Consider the following 17420-nt stretch of genomic DNA (forward strand, 5'->3'; position numbering starts at 1 on the left):
TGTTTTGTCCCCAAAGTCAGAACAGCAGCATTATTTGACATAGAAGAAAAGCATATTTGAGCTTGATGAATTGATTTAAACTCCAGAGAATTTTCAAGGAATGAACTAGGTTGTACTGAGAGATGGTGAGTTCTCTTTAACTAGAGACATGTATGTAAAGGTGGAACGACTACTCATAAGGAAGATTTACCCAAGATTTCTTTTTTTTACAATATGGGTTGGATGAGAGTTCCCTTATGTTTTAGGAAAACTTTTCTTAGATCTTGAATTTCCTTCCCATTACTTATGAAACCTACCTTTAAAATGATTATCAGATCAATTAATTAAGACAAGTACCTTATGTATCTTAAAGACCATCTGAAATACTTTATGACAACCAATTCCCTCTCATTCTTCCCTTGTTTATTGATGTAACTGTGATGGAAGGGTCAGGAAATATCAAGGTCATTGTGCCCAAAGATGTTGGTTGACATTGACTTGTTTTGACCTAGGTATCAAAGGTGAGCAGCCACTATTTTTAGTTTCTGTAGTCCCTATTTAAGGACTTATGGCATTCTCTTGCAATGTTGAGATGAGAAACAAAGACTACTGGTTTCAGATGTAGGCTGTTTTTATAGTGATCTCTTGTGTCCTTTCTCTTCAAGGATGGAAGCCTCCAATATGGGCACATCCACGATTATGGAGAAACATTGACTAGAGGAATTAATGTTCCAAATGGAGCAATGTCAGCATTACTGACATTGACTAATCACTTAGAAACATTGCAGCAGAAGCATGTGCGTATTCCAAAAGGAGCACAATTGTGGTATTGCCCACATTTCATTCATTTCTGTAGAAACAAATGTGAAATGAGGAAAGTTTGTCAATAAAAAAATCAGCAATTCCTTTACAGTCAACATTCACAACCCTCTCTTCACTTATCATGAAGTGTTGATTCACCGGCCCCTTCTGACTCTCATCAAATACTTGAACTTTGACTATTGACTCCTGACGTGGGTCACTGGTTACTCACAGCTGTTCTTCTGAATCTTAATATATTTCTAAGTTGGCCCATTATATTGCTATGATATGGTCTACAGCTAATGAACTCTTCATTTTAGCCAAAAATGCTGTTCCCAGAACCAGTCACATAGAGGGGCACAATCACATCTATTGATAGATTGAGTACCCATATGAACACACAGGATGGAACAATATATTGTGAGGCTCTAGTTTTGAGGTCTGTTGATTTGGAGCTGCAGGAAGATGGTGATGACTTGGAAGAAGTTCATGAGGCAGGTACTACAAGGGGAAAGACACCTGGAAAAATTTTGCATATATCCTCTGATTTTAAAACCAATGTCATCCAGGAAAACTTTGTGGATGCAAGCCTGGTTTGTGCATGGCAATCCCCTGAAGAGAATCATCAAGATGTTGGAAATGGCCAAAGTAATAAAAATTAGGCAAATGAACCTTTTCCATTGCCCATCAATTTTTTTTAGAATCATAAAGATAAAGGAGTTAAAGTTTTATTCTTTGACCACAATGTAAATTTCCATGTTTATTTCATAACACCTTTCTTTCTTCCTTTGCTAACTATATTTTATGCTCCTTAACGGTGAAGAGCCAAATTCCTGTGCTTCTTTTTATGTCCCTTTTTTCCCTGTCATACTTGGTGCCCTATTTCCATTTAATGTAGCTGTACTCAGTTCTCCATAGTGCTAAAGAGTTAGAGTTCTTAATTTTTGGTGATATACTCTTGTGGAGGATAATATTCAACCCACATCGAATCAAGAACATTTGAGAACTTTCTACCCTTGCTGAGGATCCTAGCCTTTTCTGCTAATACTCTTTACTAGGAAAGCATTTGTTTGTTTTTTCCCTGTAGTCAGCCGTTGGATGACTTTAACTTTGAACATCTTTTAATTCAACCTACTTTCAAGTCAACAGAGTTTTGAAATCTATAATATGTCTCAAAGAGACATTGTCATTAAACTTTAGTGACTTATTAAAAATATGACAAATCAATGTTTCATACACACACACACACACACACACACACACACACACACCATTTTGTCATTACCTTGCTCAGATTTTGCATTCTTCACATATCTTTTTCGAGTTTTACTTCACATAATGGAGATTAGTATCTGTCCTTTTGCTTTCAGTCCATTTGAGGTTCTTTTCAATACCTGATGAGTGCCAAGAGTTATCCAGATTTATTATCATCACTACCTTCCTGCTAAATATAAATATATAAATATATATATATATATATTGGATTTTTGTTTTATATTTCCCTCTAAAATATTCTCCACTTCTCAATGTGATCTGATTTAAAGAATTACAGTGATAAAACACATGACACTGCTGTTCAAGATCTATTAAATTCAATAGAATTTAAATCCATGTTTTACAACTTTAGGTTATGCACATTTATTACATATCTATTCCTGATTATTTTATATGTGCATGTTTATTTATATGTTTAGCATTTTAGGCTTGGTAAATGCATTTTTTGTTACTGTTAAAAAAAGACTGACAACATATATTCTGAAGTGGAATCTGATATATACCTACTGTCTTTAGGAGTCTCTCCAGAGTATAAAACTAATGCTTTACAAACAGAAAGTTCATGCAACAAAATGAAATAGTCCCTGAATTTCTTACAAATGAATTTTGCTGTATATGAGGAAGAAAAGATGACAAGCTTAGTAAAATTCTTCATTGAACAAGTTTGATTAGATGTTTAGACCTTGAAGAGAAGTCACAGCAATCCACATAATAAAACAAATTTAATAACTGTTGAATGTAATTATTGTCAGTAGGGTTATGTTACAGAACTATGAATCCTTTCCTAAGACTATAGTTGACTACAAAGAAGATCCTAGTGAGTTTGTATTTTCTGAGAACATTTGACTAAAGAAACTACTCCCACCAAAGGTTGAAAGCTTGTTAAAAAAAAGAGAGACTATTTAGTCTTAAAAATGTTGAAATAACTTGATCCTAAACATAGAGATGAGAGTATAGTTGATGAGTAATTCTACCAGTCTCCATCAACTTTCAGATTGAGATCTAAAGCGCAAAGACCACAGAATCAATATTGCCACATGGAAGTATAAATAAAAATCAATTTACTGAGTAAATATGAAAGATTCAAGGGGTGAGATATCAAAAAACTTTTCTGCAAAATCATTACCAACAAAGGACAAAAGACCAGAATTATATTCTGTTATCATTGTGGCCTATATCAACAAATGTGCGATGTATGTACATGCAGATTTCATGTGGGAGTGACTTAATTTCTAGGCATCACTATGCAGAAAGGAAAATTTGTTATGTAGGTGGTCTTAAATCCCTGAAAATACTAAGAATGACCATAGCTCTACGCAAATCACAACCAATACCATTTCAACATCAAGGTAAATTCAAAAACAGATCTTTTTCATCTGTTGCAAAAGTGGTCCAGGTGAAGATAAATCTATCCAGGACACTTGACAGGAGAATTAACTCTTGGTTCTGAGGAAGCTGATATCTAAGTGATAGTTATAGAGAAATAATCTTTGGCCTGCAGACTGAACTAGTTATAAAACAAAATGACTGACTTGGGATATGGATAATCAGCTAAAAGAAGTTAAACTTGCATTTTCTCAAATAAATGGCAATATGAAATACAGCGAAAGTGTGATTTACAAATATATTCCTTTTGTGGATATAGAGAAAGTTGCTAAAACTTGCCATCAACTACATATAAGAAGATTATATGTTTTTAGAAAGTTGTTTACCTCTTAATACAGTAGTTCTTCAATATGGAGGCCCAGGTTTCATCCAAGTCAGAACAGAGAACTACTCAAAAAAAGAAATACTTTGAGAATAGCAGACAACATAAGTAAGAATAGAATGACTTTGTTTCAGACAGAGGACAATCAACCAGAAAGGCAGCATCATTTCTGCCCAGAATACGAACTGTAGTCTACTAAAGTAATGAGAAAAACCTTTATCGTCAGCCCTTATACAAATAGTAGGCATACCTTGTCTTGTGTGTGTACATATATGGATATATGTGTATACACACATTTATGTGTATGCTTACATCCACAATGCATCAATGATTAGCATATATCCCTATAAGTATGTTTATATATAATGTACATTTACTTGTGGCAAAAAGAATATTGGAAGAAAACAGTAAAAAAGGTTGGTGGAGGGAACAAAGGAAAGAAGGAGAGGAGGAGGAAAGGAAACATTTAATAAGCAATTATTAAGTGTCTCACAATTTGTGCGTACAGAACATATTTAGGAAGTAGATGAACTGTCGTTCCCTTTATACAAATGAGGAAATTCAGAGAGATGTTGGAGACTGGATTAGCATTTAAGTCTCCTGACAATAGATCCAGTACTCTTATGTATTGATTCACATAGTGTAGTGGTAGATGTTAAGACAGAGAGGGTGAAAAGGAGAGTGAGACAGCTGAAAAAAAATCATGTTATCATCATGGATATTTTTATTTCAGATGAACATTATTTTTAAATAACAATAAATAATGACAAACAATAAATTATGTTTTATTTCAAATTAATGGTATTTATTATGGTTAGGACTCATGGCCAATTGATTATTGAACTAGGATGATATGCTTATAATAATAAGATAATATTTAAATATATTCCTTCAAAGTCATAGAATCTAGGAATCAGTAAAGAAAAATGGCTTGTACAAGTGGAGAGAAGAGGGGGAATTCCACAAGGAAGGACAAATTTCAAATCCTACTTTACATCAGAATAGCACTCTCTACATCATAAGACTTCCTTGTCATATGAGATGTATGATCCATTTCTGTGAAATAAATTCCTGAGGCCCTTTTCCCCTTAAAACCCATCCAGCAGATTATTTCAGTATTTCCTATAGCCCTTTGAACGTGAAGTTTGCTTCATATAAATGAATGGAATAGTGACCAAATAAAGAGAACTAAGAAAGCATTGTTGGCCTCAATATGTTGTAACCCAGTTTCCTAGGTTCCAGGCTTTGAAGAGATGGCAGGGACTGCTCCAAAGCCTGCTACAATTTTTAAATACAGTGGAAAAGACCGTTCTAACATTCTAAAGTAGACAGTTCTCTCACTGAAGTGATTTTTTCCCTTTCCCACAAAGGGTGTCTAGTTGAATGCAGCATCAGTGTTTAATTGAATGCTGCAAAAACACTTATGTGCTTCCCTTGCACAGTTTTATGTCAGCTCCTCCCAAGCTACATATGTCCCGATCCATCACTTTGCATTAGAGGATTGTTAGCTAATATGAACTGCTGAGTATCAGGCTATTCTCCAAAGAATCTGGGCAGTCCTGCCTCTGCCAAGTAATTGCTTCCATATTAAACTATATCTGAAAGGATTTTTAATCTGTAATCGGATTAATGGCCTCTTTATCAATAATGTTACTATTATTACTGTTAAAATCTGAAATCAGACACCTACAAAAAATGACTTGATCTCTTCAAGGCAGTGCAGGGGAAGCAGCAGAGTCTGATTCTGAATCCATGTACTATGCTTCTAGTTTGTGTTCCTTTCCCATTTCCCCATGATTCAAAGACATCAATGGAATCTCAAGTATAAAGTAGAAAGCTGGCTTTTCTCAACTTATTAAAAATATTTTCTAAATTGTAGCAAGTCACAAAATCTTAGTTTAATCATAACTATAAGGTGGGGAGGAATGAAGATCTTGGAAGAAAATAAAGAAAAAGCTAAAAGAAAGGATGAAGGAGACAGGAATGAAGAGTCTTTACTGAGAATGAACTCCAGTTTCGCAATGTAAGCTACACTGATACTCAAGAGGCATAGAAAACCACCCTAGAAGCAAAATAAGGCAGTTGATCTAGGGCTGCAATGGGAGTCAGAGAGCACCTGGATTCAAATACAGTCCCCATCAACCAAGACTTTGTGTGACACTGAAAAATTAACTTTCTCTGGCCTCAGTTCTCTCACCTACAAAATGATAGCTTTACATCAAGTGCTCTGACTTCTTCTGTGCTCTGATTCTCTGAGTTTGCATGACCGCACAGGTAGAGAGATTAGTCTGTGGAGTATCTGCTTTAATAATCCCCACAGGATCTCTCAGCCTGTAATCTACATTCTGTCAGACCCTGCAATGAGGAGGAGTGAGTGAGGAGGAGACAGGCTCAAGCTGCAGGGCCTGAAGCCAGTGACAGAAGTAGCCAGGGCTCGAAGGTCCATAGTGATTTGCCAAGGCAAAAAGTCAAGCAGAACTCTGAACTGGCACAGTCATGTTGTTGGACAGCACACAGTCAGGTTTCTCACACATTGAGCCTGAATAAGTGATAAGAGCCCTCTGCTACTCCTTGGCTTGAGCTGAGATTCAGTATTTGCAAATCCCATCACTGATCTCATCAGAAAGATAATAATCAGGACCCCGTTTTCTCCCAGGATTGTTTCAAGTGCAGAATCTCCAAGCCTCTGAATCATAACTTTCTAAATGCTGCAGCTACATCTGCATGTACATGCTGCAGTACTCCTTTAGACTAATTGGGCACCACAATAGGGAGGGAACAGAGGCAGAAATGCTAGACTAGTACCCATAAAAATAAATCGCTGCGTTTTAAGGACAGAATAATATCTACTTGAGTTATCATCTACAAGGTCCCTTCTCTACCCCAAGAACTGAGAGAAATTATTCTATTCTCCAAGAAAAATATTTCTAGGAATCCTTATATCCATGGCCAGCATATAAAGTTACTCACCAATTTGAGCTGTGCTGCCAAAGCATGGGCTGGAGTTCAGTGTAAGTGTGTGAACATGTATGTATGTGTGCATGCATGTGTGTGTATACATGCGATCTTGGTAATGGCCAGGATTGCATTTATAGGGATAGCCTTTACTGAGCTCATGTCCCCCAAGGGCTGTAATTAACATGTCATGTACAAAATAATGTCAATTGAAGGAATCTGGGATTTGTCTGAAGAAGAAACAACTCTTTGTCTCAGGTGAAAAATAGGCAACAGCAAATAAGGCGACTAACTAGAATCTCTGAAGGAGTAAATGGACATTTGGGAGAGAATTTTTTTCCGCTGCCTGATAACACGAAAGAAGAAATGAAGGGCTTTGAAGGCTTTTGGAGAAAAGGAGATAGTAATCTCTGAGCACTGATATGTGAGGATACCCCTTCCTTAGTCTAGAGCTTCTGAAGGCTTTTGTGACAAAAAAAAAAAACAAAAAACTGAATTTGTTCTTACTAATATGTATGTAGTGCTTTATTTTTGCAATGAAGTCATGAATTTACTGCTTTTATTATGTGTAGATAAATATGTTCAGAGTTAAAGTTTCATGACTTTAGGTACTGGGATACCGTCCCTGGCTTGTGGACTCTTCCTTGTTACAGCCATCATGTTGATCTTCTCAGGATCAATTAATGAAAAGAAAAAGAAAAATGATTAGAAACAAATAAACCAAAAACCTAAGAGCTGTGTTAGAAGAGATAGTATCAAAATAGCCTTATTGACACCTTCCTCTCTGTTTCTGTCTCTATGTCTCTCTGTGTGTCTTCCTTTTCTCATTTCCTTTTTTCCATCTCCTCTCTCTAAGCACTTTTGACACCGAAAGAGGAGAAACACTGTCCACGTTCAAGAAGACCTCACTTAAGAGAGTTAAGTGGAGAACAGGCAATCAGATAAATTCAAAGCAAGCTTTAAATAGGGGAAATAAGAAATTACTAAAATAGGAAAAACGCTAGAATTAAGTGAGGTTGGATATGTGTGTGTGTATGTGTATAGTTTACATGAAATTAAAAAGATTTTACAGAAAAAATACCAATGCTGCCAAAATTAGGAGGAAACCAGGAAAGTGGGAACTAGGATACTATCTCATGCCACTCAGATTGACTAACTTGACAGAAAAAAATAAATGTGAAACAGTGGAGGGTATGTAGAAAAATTAGGACACTAATACACTGTTGGTAGAGTTGTAAAGTGCTCCAAACATTCTGGAGAACAATTTGGAACTATACCCAAAAAGCTATAAAGCTACATAAACCCTTGATTCGGCAGTACCACTACCAGTTCTATATCCAAAAGACATAAAAGGAAAAGGACCTATTTAAAAATATGTTTATATTAATAGTGTCTCTGTTTATGGTGGCAAAAAACTGGAAACTAAATGAATGTCCTTCCACTGAATTACAGAATAAGTTATGGCATATGATTGTGATGGGATACTATTTTACTCTAAGAAATGACAATCAGTAATTTTTCACCCTACGTGCAATAAAGAGAACCAGGAAAATCTTATATATAGAAGCCGTAATATATTGATGATGTTCATCTCTGAAAGACAGCACCTCTGATCAAGACAAAGACCTGAGACAATTCCAAAGGAACCACGATGAGAGATGCATTCCATTTTAGAACAAGAAAGCAAAACAAAACTACAAATAGACAATCACTGATCAGCACCTGAAAAAGAACACATAACAGCATCATAGCCAAGTTTCACAGTTCTCAGGTTAAGGAAAAATATTGGAAACAATGAGGAAAAAATAATTTAAATGTCGTGGTGTTACTATAAGGATTGCATAAGATCGACCATGTTGAAGGGCTGTAGCTCTTACAATAGTATGTTTTGTAGAGCAAAAGAGCTGGGATTAGCTCCAAGTGTAACTTGCCCAACAAAGTTAAGTATAAGCCTAAATGAAGAAGAAAAAAAATGGAAATTTAATGATCTGAAAGACTTTCAAATATTGGGAACAAAAAGAACAGAACTTAAGGAAAATGCAACATGTAACATGCAGGAGAAATATAAAGTAAATATTAAAGACTAATTCTAAGGCACTCAATAAGGTCTCAAATTATTTACCTCAAATATATGTGTATATATATATGTATATATATATATATATATACATATATATATATGAAAATGTTAGCAATATTTATGATTGTCATCATTATTTGGTTAGGTTGAAACAAAAGTTTGAACTGAGCTGAATATGGTGGGGTGATTGTAAATTTAAAAAAGAACTGAAGGGAGAGAAAAAATGGAGAAACTATCTTATGCAAATGAGGCATAAAAGTAAAAATTAATATAGAAGCTAGAAAGGAACAAGGTGAGTAATGCTAGATCTTTACTCTCAGAAGTAAAGGATTAAAGGTGTGGGGGAATAGGTTAAGGAATACCAGGGCAAGGCAGTGGATAGAAGTAAAGTAGAAGAATGAGGAGAGATTGGGTCAGTAGTACAAGAAAGATAATGAAGAAAAATAAGGAGAAAAATGAATAATAGTGTAATATAGAATGTGAATGGTTCAAATTTGCCAATAAAACAGAAAAGAATAACTGATTAAAAATATGAATTCAACAGTATGTTGTTTTCAGGAAACATTACAAAATGAGAGATACACACAAAGATAAAATAAAAGACAGGATTAGAAATTATTAAGTAGAAAAGTAAGTAAGGATTGAAATCACAATCTCAAAGTTTAAGTTAAAATAGATTTAATCAAAAGTGAAAAATAAAGAAATACTCCAGTTGGTAGTATTATTCAATATTATTTTCAGCATTATAATGTTAATTAGTGTTAAAGATCTTCTCCACCCATTAATAGGCCTCAGATATCTTTGGTTAACTTTTCTTTTTGTTAATTTATTTGTTTTCAGTTTTCAACCATCACTTTCATATGTTTTCAATTCTCTCCCACTTCTTCCCCACTCCATCCCCAAGATGGCATGCTTGGCTTCTATACATACATTCTTATGAAACGCATTTTCACATTAGTCATGTTTCATAGAAGAATTAAAATGAATGGAAGTAATCATGAGAAAAACCAAAATGAAAACAGAACATAACAAAAGAGAAAATAGTATGCTTCATTCTGCATTCCAGTTCCATAGTTCTTTGTCTGGATGTGGATGGTATTTGGCATCAAGAGTCTTTTGGGAATGTTTTAGGTCCTTGCATTGCTGTGAAGGGCTAATCTATCAGAAACGGTCCTTGCACCCTGTGGCCGTTAATGTGTACAATGTTCTGCTGGTTCTTCTCATTTCACTCAGCTTCAGTTAGGATAGGTTTTTCCAGGTATTTCTGTAGTCCACCTGTTCGTCATTTCTTATAGCACAATAGTATTCAGTTATATTCATATACCACAACTTGTTTAGCCATTTCCCAATTTGAGTATTTGCTCAATTTTCAGTTCATGGCCACCACAAAAAGAGCTGCTATAAATATTTTTGTACTTGTGAATGCTTTTCCCATTTTTTTGATCTCTTTGGGATACAACACTAGGATCAATATTGCTGGGTCAAAGGGAATGCATATTTTCATCGCCTTTTGGTCATAGTTCCAAATTACTGTCCAGAATGGTTGGATCAGCTCACAGCTCCACCACTTTTTTAAATTTCTAATGAGGCACTGAATCATGAGGGTTAATGCCCTTGGGCACTGCACAGTGTATATGTACTCTGAGGTGAGGATTTACTTTAGGGCTTACTCTTTGGAAGAAGGTTCCTGTGCCAGATGAGACTCTGGGTAACTGTAAAAGAGCGCCCTGGTTTTGAAAACCCAGATGTTAGTGCTTCCCTCTCTAGTGTCTATGTATGTATATAATGAATAGTTCGATCTATCTGTTGATCTGTTATGTATGTATTGCTTGTGGTCAGACAGTTAGAAGCCCTGTCTGTTAGTCTTAATTGCTATGCTTGTATTTTTTCTGCTGATGAATACAATTAAAATAGATTATTGACCCGTCAAAAGTTGCTTTCCTTTTAAAAAAGCAGATTTAAGAACGTGTGCCCTAGAACCTCCTTTGTATGCTGGGGTGCTTGCTGTTTCAAGTATTTAAAATTCTTATCCAGTATAAAATACCTGAGTGTATGCCTGCCAAAACAGTCATGGGAAATATATACATATCAACATAAAACAATTTTTATACAAATAAACATATCTAGATAATTGAAATATTACATATTCCTGGTAAAGCCAATATGATTTCTAAAAATTACAATTTCACTTCATTTATTCAATGTTATCCCCACTAAATTACTAAAATATTGCTTTATTGAGTTTGAAATGATAATACGATGTTCACTTAGAAGAGCAAAAGATCAGAACCTTCAAAGTAACCAGGAAAAAAAAAGATAGAAAGGAAGTAGACTCATCAGTATCAGACCTTAAACAATATTACAAAGGAGAATATTATTTAATTGTAAAAAGATCAATTCAATTATTCTGAAGTAAATTCTTCTTGTATATGTAAAGTCTTTGTAGCCAAGAATAGGGGGAAATGCAGGAAAGTGAGGGGGAAAATTCTCTTAGGTAGGATATGATTGGATTGGAATACTGTTGTGGTATAAGATATGATGAGCTGTTTGATTTAGGATATAAAGGTATGGAAAGATTTTGACCTATGAAAGAAGAGTCAATCCACTTTCAGAGAAACAGATGACAAGTAAAAATAAGTGAAGCACCATCTCACATACATGTATATGAGTGTATATATGAATAACTATGTATGTGTGTGCATGTATATATGTGTGTATATATGCATACCTCTGTCTTTAGGGTTTAAGGAGAAGGGAGTGAAAGGAAAAATAAAGTAAAAAATATACAGCAAAGAAGAGGGAAAAGCAACAAGGAAACAAAGAAAAGCTTGGTAGCTTTGAAAATGCAATGTGCACCATTTACTACATATATTTTCTAGAAATGAAAACTTACTGTTCTACATTGAATTCTCTCTTATGGTCTGCTTTATACACGGTGATTTTTTCTTCTTTTCTCATTTTTTTCTTTAAAAATTATAAAAACATAAACAAAAGAAACAAAGCAAAACAAAAATGAATGATTCACTGATGGGGAGGGAAGAAACAAGTAGAATAAATGACAGCATCACGAGGAAACCAAACTTAGAATTTTTCTTGTTCTTTCTGTACAGTCTGAAGGTGGGGGAATTCTTTGCTTGTATGTGGTATTCATGCAACATACTTATTTCTTGTATCCAGTTGTTGTTTTTTTTTTACTAAAAAATTTTACTAAATTTTAATTTACTGTCATTTTTTTCATTTTTTTGGTGACGTTAGTACCATTAGTCATGCTGTTTCACACTCACATCTCAACCTTACCTCTTTACGTAAAATATCTCATTTTTAATCAATATGTAGTAAAAGAAAATAACTTTACATATTAATCTTCTGCAAAGATATGTGGTTTATTCTATAGGGATAGTAGGTTACCTTATTGGCAAGAGGCGACCAACTTCTTCATCAGTATTCTAGAGTTATGATTGTCTATAGAATTCATTGAACCTAGTTCTTATGTCTTCAGAGTATTATTTTTTATTGTCATTATTCATTCTGCTATTCCTCATCGCTGTATGGGTGAATTCTTCTCATTCATCTCTCAATCTCCCTCTGTCTGTCTGTCTTGTTTCCTTTCTCTCTCTCTCTCTCTCTCTCTCTCTCTCTCTCTCTCTCTCTCTCTCTCTCTCTCTCTCTCTCTCTCTCTCTCTCTCTCTCTCCTTTAGCAAACTCCATCTACCATTATTTCTTTTAACAAATATGGTTAGAACGGGATATGTTTGGTGATGTAGGTAACACATTTAAAATATTTTGAGATACAAATACAAGGAAAATAAGTGATTATCATTGTGATCGAGAGAAGAAATAGCAGCAAGCCAGAGTGAATAGCTGTGTGCTCTTTCACATAAGGAAAACCAACATGGTAAACCTCTTAGATACTCAGTGGGTTACTCATTGGTTCTTTCAACTGAAATATGAAGGTTATGAATTTGGAAGCCCTTATTGTATCTTCCTTCTATGAAAGACAAGAACACACTGTTACCAAAAATTACCAATGAACACTCCCCTTTTCTCATGTCTTCCATATTGTTGTTCTAGACAGAATGGTCTACACATAAAAGATCATATCATTTAGAAATCAAAGTAACATTTTTAATGTGTAACAACTTAGTTCTTTGCTCAAACATTTCCATTTTAAGAATAAGAATTTTGAACAAAGTGAGATTTAAGAAGATTTTTTGTTTTTTTTTTTCCTGATCCTTCCATGGCTCTCTCGTTTTACATATTTGCTCTGAGAAATTAATTGATTTGAGTAAAATATTTTGTTCTTTTGAGAGCATCACAACAACTCAGTATCTTGGAGTCACCACTGATTAAAACAAAAGGACAAATGGTTGGGTAACACAAGGTGAAAAAAACGGAGATGTCTATCATCCACTGCTTTGTATCTTTTGAATTTTCCATTACAATAATAAAGATGGAACTGACTGAATAAAAGAATACAAAGATGCTCACAAGAAACACGATGATTTTGGTGGCTCTGGTCTTCGGGGAGACACTAGGGTTGAGGCTGCAATCATGAAGGTGTTGGACTTGCCTGTGGTGTCTGTACAAACGAAAGACCATGTAACCATTGGCAATGGCCATGAATCCCACAAACACTGCGTCATAAAGTGATTTCCAGATCACAAGTTTCAAGGTTGTGAGAGCATTCTTGTTTATAGAACAATGGCCAAGATTCCTGTTCAGTGTACTGTTTGTGTTGTCCCTAGGAGCAGTCACATACAGGGGCACAATCACATCTACCAACAGATTGAGGACCCATATGAAGACACAAGATGGAACAATATATTCTGGAGCTCTAGTTTTGAGGTCTGCCCATTTGGAGCTGCAGGAAGTGATGGTGATGGCTTGGAAGAAACTCATGAAGCAGGTAGTACAAAGGGAAAGACCTCTGGAAACTCTTTGCAGATACACTATGATTTTACAACCAGTGTCACCCAGAAAAACTTTCTGGGTGCAAACCTGGATTCCACATGGCACTCCCCTGAAGAAAATCAGCAAGATGTTGGAAAAGGCCAAATTAATGAAAATCAAGGCAATGGGTCTTGTCTTTTGACTTGCAATTAAATTAGAGCCATTCAGGTTAAGGAATAAACCATTCCCCAAAACTCCAACTGTAATTTGAAGAATGTAGATAATGCAGAGAAAATCCTCATAAGAATACATTCCTTATCGTTTTGGAGAGAAAAATAGTAATCAAATGTAATGTGACCTGGGATGAAAGAAAAAAATTTTTGTGATTGAATCAATTGTTTCAAATGGGATACCATACACTCCTCAACAATATGATGACCTTCAGTAAACCTTGTTTGTTATGAAGATAGATTTTTAACAATATTAGAATGTTGTTCCTTCCAAAATATTGTTCATTCCATCATTTTTTTTGAGATTAGTCCTACCAGTATTCTTATCCTCCTCCACTGTAAAATGACTGGACTTTTAAGAAACATTATTTAAATATATATATATATATATATATATATATATATATATATATATATATATATATATATATATATATATTAAAATAATGGTATATATATGTATGCGTGTATGTATGTATATGTATATATATTTTCTTCTCTATGTGTTTGTTTATTCAAATCTCTCTGTGTGCCTCCTTTTAAGAAGTCATTCATATTTGAGAGGTTATCTAGAGACTGAAGACTGAGAAGATAAAGGGCTTAGAGGAAAACAATATGGTGGGATGGTCTCAAGGGAAGTGGAATGTATATTCTTAGGAAGAGATGCTTTCAGGTAAGGTAGATAGGGGATGTGCGAAAAGATCTCTAAACTGCAGACAGTCTGCATTTCATTTTACACTTGCTCAATATTTCAATGTGGAAACCAAATTATAAAAAGTCAGTATTAAGTCAGATGATAGATGAGCAAGCATTTTAGAGACTCTTAGAAAAAGAGCAAAATACAAATGCATCATAGGTATTTTTTTTTCTGTTTTGTCCCTAAAGTTAGAACTGCAGTATCATTTGAAATAGAAGAGAAATACATTTGAACTTGATGAATTGATAAAACTCCTAAGAATGTTCAAAGAACTAACTACACTGCCCTGAGAAGTTATGAGTTGGCTTTTACTAGAGACATGTATTCAAAGGTTGAATGACTACTTGTAGGGAAGGTGTTGTCATTTTTTGTAAATATAGGTGGAACTAGGGTCCAGTGTATCTTTGAAAAACTTTTGTTAATTGTTGGGAATTTCTTCCCATTACTTATGAAATCTACTTATAAATTATTACCATATCAACTAAGTAAGTGAAGCACTTTATTTATCTCAAAGGCCATCTGAAATTCCTTTAAAGCAAGCAGTTCCCTGCCATTCAACCCTTTTTTATTAATGACACTATAATGGAAGGGTCAAGAAATACCAAGACCTCTGGAAACTCTGTTGTTGGACCAAAAATGTTGTTTGACCTGCACTTCCTTTGGGTAGATAGCAAAGGTAAGCATCTGCTCTTTGAAATTTCTGTAGTTGCTCAATTAAGTATATATGCCATTCCCTTACAATGCTTGAGGTAACAGGCAAAGACTACTAATTTCAGGTGGAGGTTGTTGCTATTGTGAGTCTCTTATATCCTTTATCTTCAAGGATAGATGTCTTCAAAACGGGCGTATTCATGACAATGGACATACATGGAGTAGGGAAATTATTGTTACAAATGCAGCTGCCACTGAAACTCACCTATCACTCAGAAACTTTGCAACAGAAGCCTTTGCATATTCAAAAACCTAATTCAGTTCTGTAGAGACACACGTGAAATAATGAAAGTTGGTCAATAAAAAATCAGCAATTCCTTTGCAGTCAGCATTCACAATCTTTTCAGTTCTCATCAAGTGTTGATTCACTGGCCCCTTCTGACACTCAACAAATGCTTAAGTTCTGACTAATGCTTCTAGACATGGGTCATTGTACATTCACAGTTGTCCTTTGGAACATTAATAGATTTCTAAGATGGACGATTAGGCTTCTGTGACTTGGTCTATGACTCTCATGAACTCCTCATTTTAACAAAAACATTCCCCTTGGTTCTTTTCCTAAAAAGGGCTTTAGTATTTAGTTCAGGCAGAATCATAATTAGACTAATGGATATGACATTTTCTGACATAGCCTGTCACATTGCCAAACATGGACAAATTTGGTATTATTGTAAAATTCCATTGTCAGTCCTTGGACGTGTATACTATGAAATTGCTAGCACATATTCATATTAGGAAAATGAATTTCTGAAAACAAAATATTCAACACAAGGCAGCATAATGGTAAATAAAATTGTAACATAATAATTTCAGAAATCCATAACCTTTTGTTGGTCTCAGAAAATAATAGGCTTTTTATCTGAAAATAAGCAAAAGTCAACGGTTTTTCTCAAAGACTTAATTAGTATTTTGCTACGAGAATTGAATGAAATTTTAAGAGAATTAGAGTCTGTGATTCATCTTTAGAGGCTTTTGCCCATATGCAAATAACTCTTAAGCAAAAATTCTTCTGACTCTTTAGGTTACATGACCAACAATTATTTTGGGTCTAGGTACAACCTTAACAAAATGGCTGAAGAGTTTCTGTTTCTTGCATCCCTCCACCCCCCCAAAAAAATTAAACAGGCATAATTTGGCGATAAACTAGGAAATAAAATTCATGGAGAACAAAAGATTCACCAAAAGACTCAGCAAAATCTAATTGACGTTTTTGGCATTCTTAGTCTTTGAAACAAAGAAATTGTAGACTATTATAACATATGTCTAACCACATGATTATGATCACCAAGATAGGAACTTTTAGTGCTTCCTGGGAAACCATTTTCTTCACCCAAGAAACTGAAGACAAAGGTTTATGGAAATAGTTATGTATCTCATGCCAAAGTGGGAAATGATGGCTTGCTTACAAAGAAGAGATTGAGCTAATTTTGGAGAGGGCTTTAGAATTCTAGTAAACATTGCGTTGGTATTCATATGTCCATTTTGAACTAGAAGTTTTGACTGTTCTGGACATTCATTAATTTCTTTCCTCCAGACATTGGGAAGAGAAGAAAAGCAATTAGAAAGGAATACATTTTAACAAGTGTTATAGTAGTTACTCCCAGAAAATCCTAGGAATTTTTAAAAAATAAAATAATACTATTTCTCTGATTTTGGACAACTCATTTAATTTTAAGTTTTTGAGCTGTCTCTTTAAGACATTTAAAAGAAATAATCACTGGGGTGGCAGAGCCAAGATGACAGAGTAAAAGCACAGACTTGCTAGTGCTCTCCCCCCAAACTCTGCCAAATACATGTAAAAAAATGACTCTAAACAACTTCTGGAGCTGAATAACCCACAGAATGACAGAGTGAAGCAAATCTCCAGCCCAAGACAGCCTGAAAGGTCGCTGGGAAGTGTCTATCATGCCACAGTGGGACCAGAGCACAGTGCAGTGTGGGCCATGCCAGCACAGAAGGGATCTGAGCAGGCTTTGAGGGGACTGAAATGACTTGGTGGTACTTTTCAGATTTCATGACCTCAAAATACCAATGAAAAATTGGACGGTCTATGGAAAAAAAAAATCTGTGTGACAGTATAGAACATATTGCAAG

At 34.9% G+C, this 17420-nt stretch overlaps 1 protein-coding gene across 3 annotated transcripts; it reads right to left on the reverse strand.

Annotated features, from left to right (window-relative positions):
• Positions 1-327: 327 nt before the first annotated feature.
• LOC140511557 (vomeronasal type-1 receptor 4-like) lies at positions 328-14000 on the reverse strand. Of its 3 annotated transcripts, XM_072620684.1 has the most exons (5): positions 13287-14000; positions 11692-11762; positions 3768-3828; positions 2066-2174; positions 328-829 (listed from the first exon to the last, which is right to left on the reverse strand). In XM_072620684.1, exons 1-3 carry the CDS (start codon positions 13998-14000, stop codon positions 3816-3818), a joined length of 798 nt encoding a protein of 265 aa, XP_072476785.1. In that variant the 3' UTR covers positions 328-829; positions 2066-2174; positions 3768-3815. The 3 variants fall into 3 exon arrangements, with proteins under 3 accessions (XP_072476785.1, XP_072476787.1, XP_072476786.1); XM_072620686.1 differs by lacking the exon at positions 11692-11762 and having other exon boundaries at positions 329-829; XM_072620685.1 differs by lacking the exons at positions 328-829; positions 2066-2174; positions 3768-3828 and adding an exon at positions 7215-7384.
• Positions 14001-17420: the final 3420 nt, after the last annotated feature.

This window comes from Notamacropus eugenii, chromosome 6, assembly GCF_028372415.1.
Source record: "Notamacropus eugenii isolate mMacEug1 chromosome 6, mMacEug1.pri_v2, whole genome shotgun sequence".
Taxonomy (NCBI): Eukaryota; Metazoa; Chordata; class Mammalia; order Diprotodontia; family Macropodidae; genus Notamacropus; species Notamacropus eugenii.

Bases quoted from the DNA above. Each gene is read 5' to 3' on its own strand.
- LOC140511557 (XM_072620684.1), bottom strand. From the start codon at position 14,000: ATGTATTCTTATGAGGATTTTCTCTGCATTATCTACATTCTTCAAATT. The intron at 11,763-13,286 runs GTGAGCATCTTT...TAATTTTTAAAG, and splicing joins CCAAAATCATCGTGTTTCTT to AAAAAAATGAGAAAAGAAGA.